Consider the following 18,516-nt stretch of genomic DNA (forward strand, 5'->3'; position numbering starts at 1 on the left):
CCTTCTACCTCTAAATCAAATCTGCTCCTGGGAAAAAAGGACATTCAGTTCTCAAACGCTGAATACAATTCATCTCTAGCGAATCCTAATGAAAATTTGCAAGAAGTATTTTTTTTTTACAACAAAAGAAGGTACTATCGTAAAAAATGAGATATAAACAGTAAAAAATAAATGTTTTAATGTAAAACCTAATGTGAAATGTTGGTGTTCCTTTGCCCCCAAAATAGTTACATTTACATTGTAAAAATAAAACTAAAAAATGTTCCCCAATAAATCATTTGTATTTTTTTAATTAGGTTGTTGGAAAAAAATGAATGTAATTGTTATTAACATTAACTATGTTTGTCAAGAAAATAGATGTAAATTTAGGGCCAAAAGCCTAAGCTCTTTTTAGCTTACTTGCATTAGCTCCCTGTTAGCTTAATATGTGGTTTTAAGGTTCTGTTGGTAGCATACAAAATCATGCATGGAGATTCTTATTCATGCTTTTGTTACCTCTCGTCTGGATTACTGTAATGTACTACTCTCCGGTCTCCCAAAGTCCAAAATCAAGAGCCTACAGCTGGTACAAAATGCTGCAGCGAGGATTTTAACTAAGACAAGAAAGTTTGATCACATTACCCCCAATTTAGCAAACCTGCATTGACTCCCTGTTAGCTTAAGATGTGATTTTGAGGTTCTGTTGGTAGTATGCAATTCATGCATGGACGTGCTCTCTCATATCTTTCAGATTAGATTTCCCCCTGCGGTCCGGAGCTATTGCTCTGAAAATGCTGGGCTTCTAGTGATCCCAAGAGCCAAGAAAAGATCCGCAGGTTTGAGAGCGTTCTCCATTCCATTTGCGGAATGCGCTTCCCCCTGAGAGTCGATCTCCAACCTCAGTGAAACTATTTAAATCTATGCTTTAAACACACTTCTATTCAATAGCTTATCTTTTTGCACTACTGGCAGTTCTTTATAGCTTGCCACTCCTTGCACATTTGCTCTCTGCACTATTGTACTTACAGCGTTATTGTTACAATGTTAATGTTACTGTTTACCTGACTTGTTAACCTGACTGCCCATTTTGCACATCTGGTTAGCTACTCCTCTTGCACTATCGGCACTATGGTAAAATACTATACGTAGCCATAACACAATACAACTTTTACTTATATCTGTACATTCAAGGAAACTGTGCGGGTCAGATGTATCGACATTTCGTTCTGTATACACGTGTACTAGAATGACAATAAAGTAGATCTGAATCTGAATCTGAATCTGAATACATGTTTACAATATATGTGTATTATTTGTTATTGCAACATCCGTTGCAGCCTGGTCATCCTGGAAAGGGGATTACCTGATGTGCTGTCCCTTCTCAAGGTTTCTTCATTTACCTCATGTTGAGGTTTTGAGTTTTTCTTTGACCTCATGTGAGTTTTAGATCAGGGGATGGTGTAATAATAGCCTCTAGTTTTCAATAATCTGTGTTCTGTGCAGCCCTTTGAGACTCTTTGTGATAAAGGGCTATACAAATAAACATGACCTGACCTCAATTGACCAAGAAAATAGTGGTATTTGGTTTTAAGGTCCTTCTTAAAGCAAGAACATGTCATGATTTAAGATAAAAATTCAATTTAAAGCAGAGGCGCCAAAGTAATACAATTATTTGCTACAAGGCGAGACCTGTACTGATGGAATGTTGAAATTCCTAAAAAGGATGCACCTAATTTAACCTACATAAAACATAGTTATATCCCAATAGGATATTAAAAAAAATAAAGATACATTTTCTTATGGCTCCGCCAGTAACCATACATTTCAACAAGCTCAAACGCCAAATCTCCTTGATATAAAAATCCACATATTATTTCTTAGATTAAAAAAAAAAAAAAAAACTTTTATTTCAACACCATCAGTCATCAAATGTTTCTACTTCAGCAAAGGGGGACAAAATTCACTTCCAAGAAGAAATAAATAAAAATGATTATAGCAATTGGTGCTTAATACAATGAATCAATGAGTGGGCCTTGAAATCATCTAGCCCAGGGCTTTGACTTTCACATATGCGATTTAGAGAATAAGGTTGCATATTTAGAATGGAATAACACTGGATTAAAACATGAACTAGTGAAGAAAAATGTTTTCAATATTGTTTATGAAAAAACAATTTCTGTTTAATAATGTTTTGATTCAAGGTAACACAGTAGCTCTCTCTCAGTTGTTTTTAAAGATGACCAATAAAACACGAGACACACCTTCATGATTCCATTCCAGTTGTCGCCGGTGGAGACCTGGAAGAGGGTAAGGAAGGCCATTCCAAAGTTCTCAAAGGTGGCGTGACGGCTCATGCCCTCGCACGGGTAGTCGACATTGCACACTGATGGATTTTGGACAAAAAAAAATGTCACTAACGGCTGTCACTTAGCCACTTTGCGAAAAAGTGGGCTAGCTAAATTTTTATGATTTTTTTTTTTAGTTTAATCTTTCTTTTAAACATTCCTTAAATCAACATGGACTTCCAATTTGGACATTAGTTTAACAGTGTACTGTTTTGTGTAAACTCATTTGCACTTGGTCCATGAGTGAACCTGTTCTTTGTTAATCGTGAATCTCAAATACTGACTTTTCTTTGAAACTGCCTTAAAGGGATACTGTTTATTATTAAGTTCCTCCTAGTGGTAAAAAACACCATTTATTGAAAAGGAAAAAACTCGAACTATCACATAAACGTGCATTTTTTACAATACTTTTAGGTTAAGGAACTTATATTTATTTTATATAACATGAGGGAACTGACATGATTGTCATCTCGTTGCTACAGTTACACCCAAAAACTCAAAATATTGTGAAAGGCATGGTTAAAAAAAACAAAAGCATTTGTGAGGTTGAATTTCCTCTTAAATCTCTGTAGTTGAAATTATTTGTCCTACTTCGTAGCACTCGTTTTCAGTTGTACTACATATTACAACGACATATATTGATCAAATATTAATTCATTTTCCTTTCAACTAAGTTACGAACTGTGTCAAACGAAAAAGAATTACCGTAAATTCCGAACTATGGAGCGCACCTGATTAAAGGCCACATGTTCTTCAAGAACACCTGACGTCCTTGTTGTTTACATTACATGTTTTTAGATCATGGCAATTTTAAAGATAAATATATATTTACTATTGCGCTGAGAGAAAACGCAAATGAGGGCTGCATGTCAAAAGATGTGAGCCCTATATTTCTAGACGACAGCACCAGGGCAACAAAAATGTAAAGAATAGTGCCAGATTGCAACAGAGATGTGATTTCTATGTGCTGTTGTCATCGGTAGATGCCAAGTTAATGGCCAAATTGTAACTGCTTGTGATTGTTCCTTGATGATTAAATACACGTCAGCGACCTCACATTGACGTCTAGCGTTTTTGATAGATAACTTCCACTCCTGTTTAATTATGATGTATGAATTGAGTACTTGATTTGTGGTTGAAATCATTTTAATATCATCAGAATCTTGTAAATATTAAATGGAGTACTGTTGAACCTCCAGTTTTGCTCCTGTTATGTATTTCATGAATAATGTTGGCAAAAACAGTACAATTTCGTTCGAGGGGTGACATGAATGTCCTCAAATGTCACTGCGGTCTTTTGTCTTTAGAGGGCATGCAATGTGGAAAAGAACAAATCGCTGTTGTCTGTGCCGCGACAAAGAAAAACAGATTAAGCCGCATCAGATTTAAAGTCGCAGTGTTTAAAATGTTGCAAACAACAGGTTGCTTGTAGACTAAAATTTACGGTACCAATATCTTACAAAAAAAAAATCAGAGCCAAACTACCTTTTCTCCTCAATTTCAATGCGGAAAAGTCTTTGCTCATAAAATAAACAAAACACCTCAAGAATGAGCACACTCCCCCTGCTTTCAAAAATGCAGTTGGCCCAATTTACTCCGCAGTGTCTCAGTTTGTATCAAAATAATTATACCGCCAGTTGGTGGCGTGCAACTTCTTACCCAACTCTCCAAAAAGCTCCACGCCAAGAGCAGCGTAAATGAAGAAAAGCAGCATAAACAGCAGGCCAAGATTTCCCACCTGTCACACAAAAAACACAATCACACCGCAGTTGTCGTCTAATTTGCTTTGCGGCAGTTCAACACTTGCTGGCAGTTTTAAACCCTCCACATACTCACATAATTTTAAAAAGAAAAAAGAGTTAAGTCAAAAGTCCTGGTTATGTTAGACAGTTAAGTTATATGTAAACACATTCTCATTCTCAAAGAAATCTTTTTTCAAAAAAAGTATAACAACAACAGAAAATACAGCACACTTGTCCATTGAAAATGTTAAAAAATGAACTCCCAGCCACAATTTTTTTTTAAATTGTAAATGTTTTTTTAAAGTTGCAATGATCATGCTGCCCAAATTGACACTATAGCATAGTATAGTATATTTCCTTATGACTTGTGGTCCCTTATGGCTCACAAAGTAAAAATAGATCATTTTGCTTTCATTTTGTAAATGACTATTTTTCCACCTGTTTTTGAAGTACAGTAAAACCTCGACCATAATCTACGATCAGTACGATACTAAAGAATAAGGAGGCTGTGAAATCGAGTGACGTGGCTAAGGGAGTGAGTGCTATAAGCAAGCGACGGCCGTCCACCTGCGCCTTCTGCTGACCACCACAAAGGTGAGAAATCCTATCCATAATTCTTTTCTTTATCCTTTTTTAAATTTTCACACGTTCATGTTAGCGTAATCTTTCATACGGAAGGTTATGATAACGCGAACATACGATTAGCCTGGGTTAGCTTGATGTTTATGTTAAACATTCAAGGTAAACATTCAGGGTGTTAAAACGGATTAAAACAATTTACATTATTTTTAATGGGAAAAATGATTTCGGTGATCGAACAAATCGGTTTTCGAACAGGGTTCTGAAACGGATTATGGTCGAGAACCGAGGTTCCACTGTACAGTGCAGCAAAATCATAATGTTCCCATGAAGGATATTCTATTCAAGTTCAATATTTGCATCAGGTTGCCTTTTCTTTATTTCTAAAACAACTGCAATGTGTACTGTGTCAAGTGCTGTTAAAGTGTACTTTAAATTTGAATAAAATACTCTTAATACTTTTTTCCTTTATTCCTTAAGATGATTATATTTTTAGAGTGACAAGGTTGTATCAGACACAAAAAGTGGTACTGACCCCTCCACCATAATTTCTAAAGGGACAATGAGTATCATTACGCGTGGTGGTTAAAAGCAGGACATTCGGATGAAACAATATTAATTAATTTAAAGAAAAAATGCATGAACTATCATGTCAAGATGCATTTTTATTCAAATATTCGTATGTTGAGGAATTCGCATTTATTTGACATTCATACAAGCCTCACCTGGAGGGAGCTGACACAAGTTTCCATCTTGCTGCTTTGGGTACCTAATAACCTCAAAAAGGCTAGGCAATGAAAAGATAAAAGTAGATGGTGCGTTTAGGTCACTTCGAGTCTCCGCAGTTCACATTTTTCCTTCTGCTTTGAGTCACTTATTTATGGTTGCACTAGACCATACGGCGACATTTTCTCGCTAAATAATAGACACTATACCTTTAAAGCGATGTTAGACATTTTAGGATGTTTTTAAAAAATGTGTACATTTATTTTTAAAATTCAAAGGAGCTGTCTAGAGTTCGGAACTTTCTTACTCAGTGCCACCATCTCCTGGCTTTAGTCATTACCGAGCATGTTTTAGACATTGTAGAATAAACTCTTCTTTTTTCATCTTCCTTGGTGTTTTGGTTGACATTTGAACTGTACTTGAAAACAGGCCTTTTCTTACTTTCATGTACACCAACAAAGAGAAAAAAAAGTGGGAAAATGCATGAAGTCGATCTAAACCCACAAACCCCCTCGCTTGGTTCCTCATACCTAATGTGTTCCGCCCCACACAGCTTTGTTAAAAGAAAAATCAAACAAGATAGGCGTGATGGGAAAAGAAGTATAAAGGCTCTTTGAACTAAGTTGAACATTGTTAACACATAACAATGAGAAAAAAAATATTCTTTCAACTTTTCAAGGACACTACAAACGACACAACCCACCTTTAATAAGCATTTCATGAAATTAAGACACGCATTTGTTTTTGTATGAATCGGTCCTTGCATGACTGAAACCCGTGATTCAATTAGCGACATAAAAAGAAGGGAAACGAGATATTAAAAAAAAAAAAAAAGAACAAATTATCAGCCAAGCAAGTTCACTCAGGAAAGTACAAAAATGTTCATCAAAGATGTCGGTGTGAAGGTCACAATTCTCGAGGGAACGTCCACGGACAGTGGCCATTGATCATTCTGCAAATGTTAATCAACTCCTGGGAGTTCTCATATCGCTCGTGTGTGAGTTTTGTGAGTGTCTGTGTGTGAGAGTGTGGCTGTGTGCTCACTCACCTGAGGCAGAGCTTGGACGACCGTATCCAGTAAAGCTCTCATCCCGGTTGCCATTTTCAGTAACTTCAGGACTAAAAAGAAAACCCACAAGTGCACTTAGAAACCTAAGTGGAAGATCACACGCAAGTAAGATCAAAGTGAACACAAAAAGTAGAATTAAAAAGGAACCAGTAAAATAGAGAATAGGGATCAATGGTTGGGCACTTTCCAATTCCCGCAGGTCCATTTTTAAACTGCTACTACTGGTTACGCTTTGAAACACACATACAAACACACACACTGCACACCAACACAGAATAAAGCATATATGACTGGGAATTCCAAGAATGAATACGCCCCAAATCAATGCAATCCATTTGCATGGAAAATAATGTTTAATCGTGCAATTTAGCCTTTTTTAAAATTCTTTATGGAAAAAAGCGTATGCACACTTCCATACACTATTCCTTTGCAATGTATTAAAATTATGAACAATCTGTACAAGCCTCCAAATAACCCGAAAAATAAGAAAATAGATTAAACAAACATTCCGGGTGGAAAGGGATCCATCCATCCATCAATTATCTGCACCGCTTATTCTTAGTACGGTCGCAGGGATGCTGGAGCCCATCCCAGCCATCTTCGAGCAGTGGAATTGGGACACCCTGAACCGATTGCCAGCCAGTCGCAGGGCACAGAGAGACAGACAACTCATTCGCTCGGTCGGTCACACCTAGGGACAGCTTGGACCAATTAACCTGACATGCATGTTTTTGGAATGTGGGAGGAAACCGGAGTGCCCGGAGGAAACCCACGCAAGCACGGGGTTATATGTACATATGGCTCAGAGATAAAAACAAATTCTTAAAGCGGTCCATAATATATAGGACACAATTTCAACTACACTTTACAGTCAAGGTGTCTCATAAACACATCCAATTTTGGTTGTAAATTGCTTTAGAATCCGTTCTGTGGAAGCTCATGAAACAATCTGTGGTCATTGTTGAGACGCTTTGTGACAAAAAGCCACAGAAAAAAATGTATACACACAAGAATTCTAGCAAAGCACTTAGAGCAATTTGATTGGAAGAATGGTGGGAATGGGAGGAACTATACATAAGGGGGCAAGCAGTCCCCCTACTCAGCACCATCTGCACTGAAGGTAAACATGTTGGAGTTGTCGTTTGCAGTGTTTTGTGGCATTTTTACAAAACAACTTTGCTCGCACTATGTTTTGAAAACATTTGTCAGGACAAACGTGTCAGTCAAAATGAGCCTCATCTCTTTTAAGTGACTGCGGTACACATGTATATTGTTATGGGACACAGGCTCTGGCATAATTATCATTATTTCAGATTTTAACAAACTATCAAACATCAAACTTTGAAATAAAATGTGCTAAATAATAAGCTTTTGTCTGGAGATCAGGTTTGGCAGTTTTGTTAAATTTTGTCTTAAAATATGTGGTGTGGCTCTCTCCAAAATAAAATAAAAAAATAAAAAATGTGAGAATAAAACTATTTTTGCTCTAATGGTACTATGGGCAAAAATGTTCCTGACCATCCTTCATCAGAAGTCAAAATAAGTCTTAAAGAACTGTACAGACTACAGATTGCTATTACCCCATCCCATGATCTAAAACCTACATGAGGGCAAGGAAAAACTAAAAACCTTAGCATGAGGAAAATGAAGAAACTTCGAAAAGAGCATTCTGGTTAGGGGCAATTGCTATAGACAAAACGTACATTTGATTTCATATTAAAAGGCAATGAGAGGGTTTTTTTTCTATCTATGAATTTGTGCTTTTGAATGTAAAATTTGGCTATTATAATAATAATAGTGACAATAAAAGTTTATTTTGATTTTCATGTCTTTGTGTTACAATCTATTCTCAGTATGGTTACCCTGGTGCTGTCATCTAGAAATACTGTATAAGGCTCTTATGTCACGAAAAGCAACCCCAGTTTAAGTTTCTTTTGGCGCGAAAGTAAATTTTTCTAAATTGCCATTTTGAATGGTCGCATGATCCGAAAACTGAAGACCTGAAAACAACGCAGTTGAAAATGATGTCAGATGTGCGGGAGCAAGGCACCATTGGTGTCAACGGTGGGCTTTAGTAGCAAGTTCACAGAAAGTCATGTCAGTGCCCTTAATGTGACCCTCATGTTGTGAAAAATAAATACAAAACATTTGAACTACGAGTATTTTAAAAAATTCAGGTTCATATACTGGTAATAGTTCATGCATTTTTGTTTATTATTCAAACTAATACTTTTTTTTATGAATACCATTTTTTACCACTAGGAGGCTTCAAATCAGTGGTTCTCAAGTAGTCTGACTTCAGGACCGAGTATCCCACCCTGATTAGGAGATCTGACATAAATCAAGACAAAAAAAGCACTTCTCGAATGTAGTAGATAAAATACTATACAGTTAAAACCAGAGATTATAGAACATATTTACTTTTTTCAAAGACAAAATGAACTGTGAATCAAAAATTCAAGTAATAATATCTCCTTCAAATTGACGTTTTATATTATTTACCAATTCGAAATAAACAAAAAAAATAACTATTGATATAAGTAATAAGTAAATAATGTGAATACAGTACATATAAAACAGATTGTTTTAAATACTTGTAGGTTGAGACTATTTGACATCAAAATAAAATAATACACAATGTCCATGAATGCCTCATTTAGCTGCAATTTTTATGAAATCCAATCATAGATTGTCTGCCCTGTCTGTGTTCGGCCATGCTCAACATGTGTTAAAAACATACTGGTATTTTTCTTTGGTATGAAATAACAGATGCCATCTTGCATTGCAGGTCGTGATCCTGTAAAGTAGATCATATTTAGGTAATTGTGTATTTCTCTGTGTTCTATGTTACAAATAATCCTGATGAAATTAACCTACATTTTAACTTGTTTTTTCTCATTTGTATTTACTATTTTTCCATTTTGAATGTATGAGTAATCATTAAAACACACACACATAGTCTGATTTTAATACACACATATACTTCAGTTATTTTTCCTTGTAAGCATGGGAAGATGTATTTGTGACGTCATTGATAACTTCCACGCATGCGCGAACTTTGAATGAAACTCGGTCGCTATCTGCAAACGGTGTGAGGGGAGTCTTGGTACTGACTGGAACGGGAGATACCACGTCTCTCTCTCTCCCCGCTGCGCAGTGGTTTCTGAAACTGCATTTGCATTCCTGTCTGATCACTCTAGCCATTAGCGTATTAATATTTTAATAGCTCTAACAATCCTCATCTGTTGTTAAGGGGCCGGTCACACAGCCGTTTGCGGCTGAATCACGGCTAAAATTTTGCGTTTTTTTTTTTTTGCCCGTGGTTGCCCGCGATGGAAAATGCGCAAAATTGGCCAACCCGCTGTTCATCGGTGGTATGCCCGCAAAACAGACGCCGGCGACTGTTCCGCTTCCTCATCACGTCATTTCTGCGTCATTTTCTCGTGTGGACCACGGGTATAAAAGCTCCCGAGCCGGTGTTGTGCCCAAATCCGACTCCTACGCAACACACCCACCCCCACCCCCTCGCGTGAACGCGCATTCTGCTGCGATCGCTTTTGACTTTTTCATCCGCGTTAACAAACGCATTTTGTAGAATACGATCGCACTTTATTGTTTAAATAAACACGTTATATAGACTAGGATCTCCCAATTGTTATAATTAGCTCGCTTTATTGTTTTAATAAGCGTTTTATATAGAATACGATCGCTTTTGTTGGAAGTGCAGCAGAATGCACGTTCACGCGAGGGGGGGAGGATTTACCGTTCGATTACGTTCACAACAAAAACAAAGACGGAATGGTTTAAGTTGTATTACATTCCCAACAAATGCAAGACAAAGTGGTTTTGGTTATATGTTCGCCATTACATTCCCTAAAAGTGAGATAAAACGAGGTAAAAGTGGTTGTAGTAGCGAGGGGCTGCAAATCTCGGCAGGGACACATTTCTCGGATAACACCGGGCTGTAGAAATCATAACCGCTCAAGACACAGTCCCGTGAAGATCAAGATTTCAAGCTATGGCATAACTTTTATTTTATTATCTTGAAAAGAAATTTCAAGAAATAAAAATGGATTAAGACGAGGTCACTACGCTGACGGGGATCCATGTTCACCCCCTTGACGTCTCGAACACAACTGACGTGTGCTCGGCAAATCGCGCTGTATATACGCGGAGAAAGGCGTTTGACTGTCACACGCGTAACACGCTAATTTTACGTAATAACACCGCGATACAGGCGCAGAACATGCTATTACCATGCTCCACCCACGATTACCCGCTGAAATTTCCCGTCCTACCCATGTGTAACCACGCCCTGGCCGCGGCCAGAGCACGTCGTTCCGCGTCATTTCCGCGTCATTACCTCGTGTTGACCACGTGTGCGGCACGCGGTTTAACACGTGCTCAAACTTTTGAGCAGCTCAAAACTTTTTCGCGCGGCCAGCCACGTGTGAATTTCCGACCGCGAGTAAAGCACTGCTGTATCTCGTCTATATGGCGGTCTCAAAACGTCCAACAGCGCCCAACAGTGTCTGCTTCTGGCCGTGGTTCAGCCTCGATACGCTTGTGAAAGGCTGTGTACCCGCGCTCTGAAGAATTGAGCAGCGCAAAACTTTTTCGCGCTGCCCCCCGCGCGCGCGAATTTCCGACTGCGTGTTAAGCACTGCTGTATCTCGTCTGTATGGCGATCTCAAAGCGTCCAATAGCGTCCGCCTCACAGGCAGAAATTTCTGGCCGTGATTCAGCCGCAAATGTCTGTGTGACCGGCCCCTTAGGAGTGTCATTGACTCTGTTTTGTTTTCCCCTAGCATTGTTTTGACTCACTTTTGGGTCACTATCCACCAGTTGAGAACCACTGCTCTAAATAATACACATTGTGGAGGGTCAGTTGGTGAGAGATGAAGCTAGCGGGTGAGCCTGGTAACACGACCTCCCGCAGACCCAGACAGACGCTAGACATTAGCGTGGGCGATAAACCACAAGATGGTCGTCGCTTGGTCTCCAACTAGCCATCAAACTGCCGCCCAGCTCGCTCGTTAATTACCGCCAGCTGTCGTTTGATTAGCGCATGCCGGCTTCGGGCCCTGTTTCATGCATGTCGCTAAAACCCCGCGCACACCTAGGGCCAACCGCGTGTGACGCAACTGCCGATTATCATTTTGCTTCTGGCGTAAGCTGTGCGGGAGCATTTTGGGGTGGAAAGTGGCGCTAGTGGGGCTGAGTAACAAACATGTTTAATACTTTTGGCGCTCGGTTACTGTGGCCGAGACGTGCGAAACACGTTTACATTGTTTGAAACTATTTTGCATTTAAGAAAACACTTTTACATTTTCGAAAACACTGACATTTTAGGAAACAATTTTACATATCATAAAAGAAAATTACGAGTTTTGAACCCAATGTATATTTCAGAGAACAACTTGACAAGGGTTTTAAAACTGTTTTGGACCTCTTGGCCACCGTACAGAGCGCCAAATTATTTAAGAGTGCTGGGTAGCGGAGAAAACCGCGACTTGACTCATGCGCTTTAAATACAAAACGCGTCTTTGACCGGCGTTTACTCTATCCTCGAGGGAGCGAATGGTCCGTTGAAGAGATTGGAATTCAGACTTTTTAGAAGTTCGTCTTTTTCGCTCGACTCGTTAAAAAGATCTGACTCTTTCAGCTCCCAACAGCTCTTCAGGTCATTGTTGTTGTTCAATGTATGTATTAATATTTTTACGTAATTTTATGAATTACTTAAAAGGGGGGGAAATAATGCAAAATAAACATTTGGACGGTAACTTCGCAAAACACAGGAAACATAAATGATACTATTCATCGATGTACAAAAGATAAAATACAAAATAATTTTGTTATTTTAATCTAAAGTCAACAGCACAGATTCCTTGGAAAAAATGCATTTTGACCAATCCCAAGAGCGAAACAGCGTCTCGCCGTTCTTGATTGGTGGGTAGTAGGCTCCCGTCATCTACTTCAAGGAGCCGGCTCCCAGAGCCGTTTTGATCGCGAACGACGAGAGTCTGTTCAAGTCAAGTCAAGTCAAATTTATTTATATAGACCTTAATCACAAAAATATCTCAATTGAGTTTAATTCACTCAACTCATCACAGCAACATCAATATCGTTCTAAAACAAGATACCGGGAAAATATAAAGCCGCATAGCTCACCTAAGTTCTCACGTTCAATAATGATACGCAAGCATAGTCTTCTTACAACCGTGATTGTAGTAAATCCAGGAGAGTAAAATGTTTACAAATACAGACTAATGAAACATGTTTCTTTATTGGCGTAGTTTAGCGAGCTTACTATTCAGTCATCTTTTTCGGCCAATTGCAGGGTTTGTTTTGGCCCTCTAGCCAATCCGAGGCTCCGAATAACTTCAGCCAATAGCGATCGATTTGACTGATGATTGACACATCTTTTTTCGGCCAATTGCAGGGTTTGTTTCGGCCCTCTAGCCTATCCGAGGCTCCGAATAACTTTACCCAATAGCGATCGATTCAAATGATGATTGACAAATTGGTTAGCCAATGAATTGCCGGTATATAAATCCCAGCATACACCGCGGACTACACGTTCGGGGGAAAATCGAGTCGGCGACTGTTGCGTAAGTTGCGAGACCTTGCGATTTAATATTGAGCCATATATAAGGCGCACTGTATTATAAGGCGCATGGTCAGCTTTTGAAAAAAATTAAGACTTTTAGGTGCGCCTTATAGTGCGGAAAATACGGTATATGTTAGTCCGAAAATACGTGACGTAATAACTTGGGGGAGAAAGGACAACGGCGCCGCCGAAAACAACGTAGGGTGTGCGGGGGCATGGTGCCATTGGCATTCTGCAGTCAAAGGCGTCAACGCCAAATTCCCCTCGCGGTTGGCATCATTTGTGCGTGTGACTTGAAGGTGGTTTGTAGAGGAGGGAATGGGAGGCTAATGCTCTACTTCCAGAAAAGGGGACAAAAGCACAGTGTCATCTTATCCCACAACACTTCAGCTCAGTGCGCATCCAAAGGAAAATATGGCTTGTGGCTTTCATTTTTTTATGACGCATCTTCACGAATCAAGGCGCGACGGGTTATGAGGTGCAACTCCCCAAAATAGTTTTTTGTCACATATTTTCCACACATAGGCGCACCGGACTATAAGGCGCAACAGTGGGAACATCAACAAAACAGTCATATAATTCAGTCAAACTTATTAACCCCTTAACATTCCGAAGGCTCGCAAAGAAGCAAATACGTGTATTAAACACATAGGGACACGGTGTCTGTACGATGTCACCAATCACTCAAATGCGTCATTCCACATATCATTGGGAAGGTTAAACTCTTGGGATTCAAGAAATGCCAACCATTTCTTAGTTTTTATTTTCTTTTTTGCTGGCAACTGTGTGGATAGCAAATTAAGAATTTCATTGTGCGGAGAAACGTTGGTCTTTATTGTGCATATGACAAAAAACACTTTGAATTGAATCTAAAAATAGACTCATCACAGAAACATCAAGATCAGTCTGAAACAAGATACTGGGAAAATATAAAGCCGGAGTAGCTCACCAAAGTCGTCTTGCAGCCATCACGTTCAATAATAATACACAATCATGGTCCTCTTACATCCGTGAGTGTAGTAACTCCAACCGTGTAAAATATTTACACACGCCAAAACAAGCAATAATGCCGACAAATAAAAGAAAAAAATCAGCCGAGAGTATCTGCATCGATGGACGTTGCTTGTTGCTAGCTGTCTGTTTAGCCCCATAATTTGTGTTTACAAATACAGACTAGTAAAACATGTTTTCTCCTTGCCGTAGAGCAGGGGTGTCAAACTCAACTATACAGAGGGCCAGAACTCAAACCACAACTTTGGTCGCGGGCCGAACAGGATAAATATTTATTGAATACACTTTCCCTTTAAAAAATAAATAATAAAACATGAATTTAAAACAGTCAGGAATATTATTCCAGAATAAACAAACTTAAACATTAAATGAATTAAAAATCGTTGCTCTTCACAAAAATATCTCCTGTCAAAACTATAGAAATGAAAATATGAAATAACAGAAAATATCAATAAAATTGGTGCTTTTCACTTTGGTAATTTGCTTTAACTCCTCAACTTTCTGTTTCTTTTCCCTGGATTCAAGGTTTTTCAGCTTACTCTGAAGTTTTGTCTTGTAGTGCCGTTTTACACTAAATTCCTTAATTTGCCACAAAATCTCCACAAATAACCGGCAATGTCAATTAACATAATTTTCTCGGCCATTGTGGTTTTTAGTATCGGAGTATAATTTGAAAGTTATCAGGGTTTCATAGACCCGGGCCATTATAGTAGATGTATATTAAAGGATTTCACGGGCCGGATATAATTGTACGCTGGGCCGGATGTGGCCCGCGGGACGTGAGTTTGACACATGTGACGTAGAGCAACCTAAGTGTGATTCACATTCATCTTTTTCGGTCAAGTGCAGGCTTTGTTTTGCCCGGCTTTAGCCTATGCCGGCCTGTAAATGTTAAAAAGGACCTGCCTCCTTTACCTCCGAATAACTTTTGTCAAGAATGACTGATACAAATAATAATTGACACATTGGATAGGAAATGAAATGCTGGTATTTATATCTCAGCATACACCACGGACTACTTCGCATATGGGGAAAGTCTAGTCGGCGGCTGCTTGCCTTAGTTGCGAGACTTTGCGACTCAATAGTGATCCATATACAGGTATAAGGCACAAAAAAAAATAATAATAAAATAAATAAATAAATAAATAAAAGGCGCATGGTCAGCTTTTGAAGGCTTTTAGGTGCACCTTATAGTCGTGAAAATACGGTATCTTTCTCTCACGTTATTATGAAAAACGTGCTACTTAAACATCATTACTACATGGCACGTTACCCTATTACTTAATAACCCTTCTCTTGTGTTTTGGTCGCCACTAACCCATTTTGGATTTTAATTGCAAACAAAAATCACATACTTTTTTTGACCGCATCAATACTTTGTCCATAATGCATATTTAAACAAAATGAAGCAACATTTCAAGAATCTCCCTCTACTGACATTCTCCCTAACATATATTCTCACATCTAAGCTGTATTTACAACTATAAGTACTGAAACCAGGGGGTCAGGTTGAATGCAAAAGTTTGCTTTCATGTCACCAGTAGCAAATAGATGGCAGCATTTAGGGAGGGGACATGGCTAATAAAGGAAAAAACAAACCAACGTGAAATCAATGGGGCAAACATAAGCAAAATTGTCAGTAAACATGTTCTGAATTTTGGTCTTTTTATTCGGAAAATTATTTTGCAATAGGCAGCACGGCGGCTCAGTGGTTAGCGCGTGAGCCTCACACTTCTAAGGTCTTGGGAACCTCCTTTGTGGGTTCAAATCCAGCTACCGGACTTCCTGTGCGGAGTTTGTATGTTCTCCCCGTGCTTGCGTGGGTTTCCTCCGGGCACTCCGGTTTCCTCCCACATTCCAAAGACATGCATTTCAGGTGGATTGGCCGGTCCAAATTGTCCCTAGGTGTGAACGAGCGAGAGGGTTGTCTGTCCCTGTGTGCTCTGCGATTGGCTGGCAACCAGTTCAGGGTGTCCCCTGCCCACTGCCCGATGATTTCTGGGATGGGCTACAGCGAACCTACTGAGGATGAGCGGTGCAGCAAATGAGATGAGATGAGATTTTTGCAATACAATATGCCTGGAAAATAAAAAATGTCTTAGACAGTACTCAGCAATGAAGGAGGAAATTATCTTGTGGTTTGCAGCTCATCAACAAAATAGATATGAAGTGTCTCTGCTAAGTGTTTGTTTGCAAGCTCTCAAGATTACACAAGACATGTAATGGCTTCACTGCTTCCACAGGTTGGTGTACATGTTTTTTTTCTATTCCCTTACATGTGGCTATTTTTGAACATTTTTGGATGTCGGCTTTAATGCAAGTATATATGGTTATTTGTAACTAGATAGTTACTTTCAGATAAACATGCTACTTTTGGGTGCCAGTGATCTCGGGTCTGAAGCGCTGCCTGTGATTGCACATGTCCCAAACGGCTCTTCCGGTTGTTTTTGCTTCTTTCATCCCTATATGAGCAAATGTTATGTAAAATTATGCACAAAATGACTTAAAAGAAGGGGGAATAGAAGAAAAAAGAAAAAAATACCAAAATGAAAAAGTAATGAAAAGCTGAGAAAAAAAAGAAACAAAAGGAAGAGAAAAAATAAGGAACAATTCAGAAAAAAGCCAGAAAAAAAGAAAAGAAAGTAACAAAGGAAAAAAAGTAAATAGAGAACAAAAAGAAAAAAAGTAACAACTTGGAAAAAATAAAAACAATGAGATTTTTATTAAAAGGGATTAAAAAAAAGAAGAAAAAACAGGGAAAAAGAAGAAAAAGTTTGTGTTGCATTCAAATAATCTCCAATTATACCAAGTCAATCTTGTTGCCAACATTGTACTTCCACTAAAAAATGTGATTAAAAACAGTTGTGTATCGTGCAACCGACTAAATAAGCCCCCAAAAATGTTAGTATTATGTGACAAAAGATACCAGGAAAAAAAGAAATGGAAATCTTGTGAAAGAATTGTTGTAAAAACAAATGACGTTTGTAGGCTGTACAACCTTTGCAATAATACATTAGTCAATTCATTCAAAAGTGAAACTTTTTTTTGCATTGCCGGAAACTCGGCAAAATGTAATGTGATGTCAAGTTTTAGACATGTTTGATAATGACTTAGTTGCCACACTTGGGATTGCTGCTGCTCACTGTTGTTTTAAGCGTTGCTCACCAACTTTGTGTGAACACTCAGACCTGTGGGAAATTAGAGGGAACATTGACGGTGTGTATTATTTAGCATTTCGGGGAGAAAAAAATTAATTTATTAAAAAATAATATTGATTTGAATGATAAGCTACATTAACTATACTATACACGTACATTTAAAAAAAAATCCTAGGTCAAAAAATTAGCCTTTATTCTGCATAACATGAGCTTTACCTAACGGGAGCTGACATAATTATCCGCTAACTTGCAGGTACCCTAAAACCTCAAAAGGCTGGGGAACCACAACAGTCAGCAACATCTAGTGGTCAAATGATGCACACCGGCTGATATATTTAGAACACAATAAACCCATTTGATAGTATATTTAATACCGAAACACAAAGCATAAAATACAATTAAAATGCAAAAATGCTATATTTCTTACCCCCTAATTTTGCGGGTTACACAAAAGTACGAAAAAAAACCCCAAAAAAACAGGTTTAATAAATAATAACGATACAAAATACCGGACTTGAAATGCTGTAAATAATTTGTCAACAGAATAGAATTTTTTGGCATTTTGCTTTTGAATAGCTTTGCGTTGGGAGGTGTAGATACAGATAAGCTTTTCATACCTCAACATATAGTGCTAAATGCATATTTTGCTGTCTGCTAGAGTTGATATGTCTGTACATATCGCAAAGTCATCACTATATCAGATAAAAGTAGGAATAGAATGATTTTTCTTTAAATCGGGACAAAAATTCAAATCGTCTCACTTAATCTTAACTTCAGAGAAGTTTAACTGACCTTAGATCAATGAATTATTTTTCTTCCAATCGGCATATAAAGCCATTTATGTCACTTTATCTTTAACTTTTTCTTAAATGTTTTGCCTATCTCAAAGTGATCACTAGGGAATAGCTTGTACTTACAAGCGTTAACACCCACGTGTCTAAAAAGGGAATACAAACTGTTAGCATTGGCATCAGATAGTTGATTTTGGTAAATACATTTACATTTCCACTAAATTGAATTATTCTCATCCTCAGTGTGGTTCAGATGAAATCTTTTTGAAGCTTTTTGGTTTTCTTCTAAGATTATTCACGATTCTTCTTCTGTGGTGGAATTGTTGACTTGCCCCTGGCCACACATCAGCTCGTTAGCCAACCGCCCACAACTGCAGCGTCCAGCTGAGGCTCGTTATCTTGACGCCTAAGAAGAATCTGCGCTCTACTTCCGCTTTGCCGGATCGTCGGCATGCGCCACCAAAAATTCACAGAACAAGTTATGTTCCTCCCACAATTATGATGCA

General features: G+C 38.4%; 1 protein-coding gene across 1 annotated transcript in view; it reads right to left on the minus strand.

The window, feature by feature from the left end:
- cacna1ib (calcium voltage-gated channel subunit alpha1 Ib) overlaps positions 1-18,516 on the minus strand; it is a 142,158-nt gene that overhangs the window by 13,291 nt on the left and 110,351 nt on the right. The window contains exons 29-31 of the mRNA XM_088342921.1: positions 6,420-6,490; positions 3,984-4,062; positions 2,241-2,362 (exon numbers count right to left, since the gene is read on the minus strand). Of these exons, the coding sequence (XP_088199047.1) occupies positions 2,241-2,362; positions 3,984-4,062; positions 6,420-6,490 (272 nt within the window). The remainder of the gene's footprint in view (positions 1-2,240; positions 2,363-3,983; positions 4,063-6,419; positions 6,491-18,516) is intronic.

Source organism: Urocampus carinirostris, chromosome 8, assembly GCF_059441175.1.
Source record: "Urocampus carinirostris isolate Australia breed hairy pipefish chromosome 8, RoL_Ucar_1.0, whole genome shotgun sequence".
Classification (NCBI taxonomy): Eukaryota; Metazoa; Chordata; class Actinopteri; order Syngnathiformes; family Syngnathidae; genus Urocampus; species Urocampus carinirostris.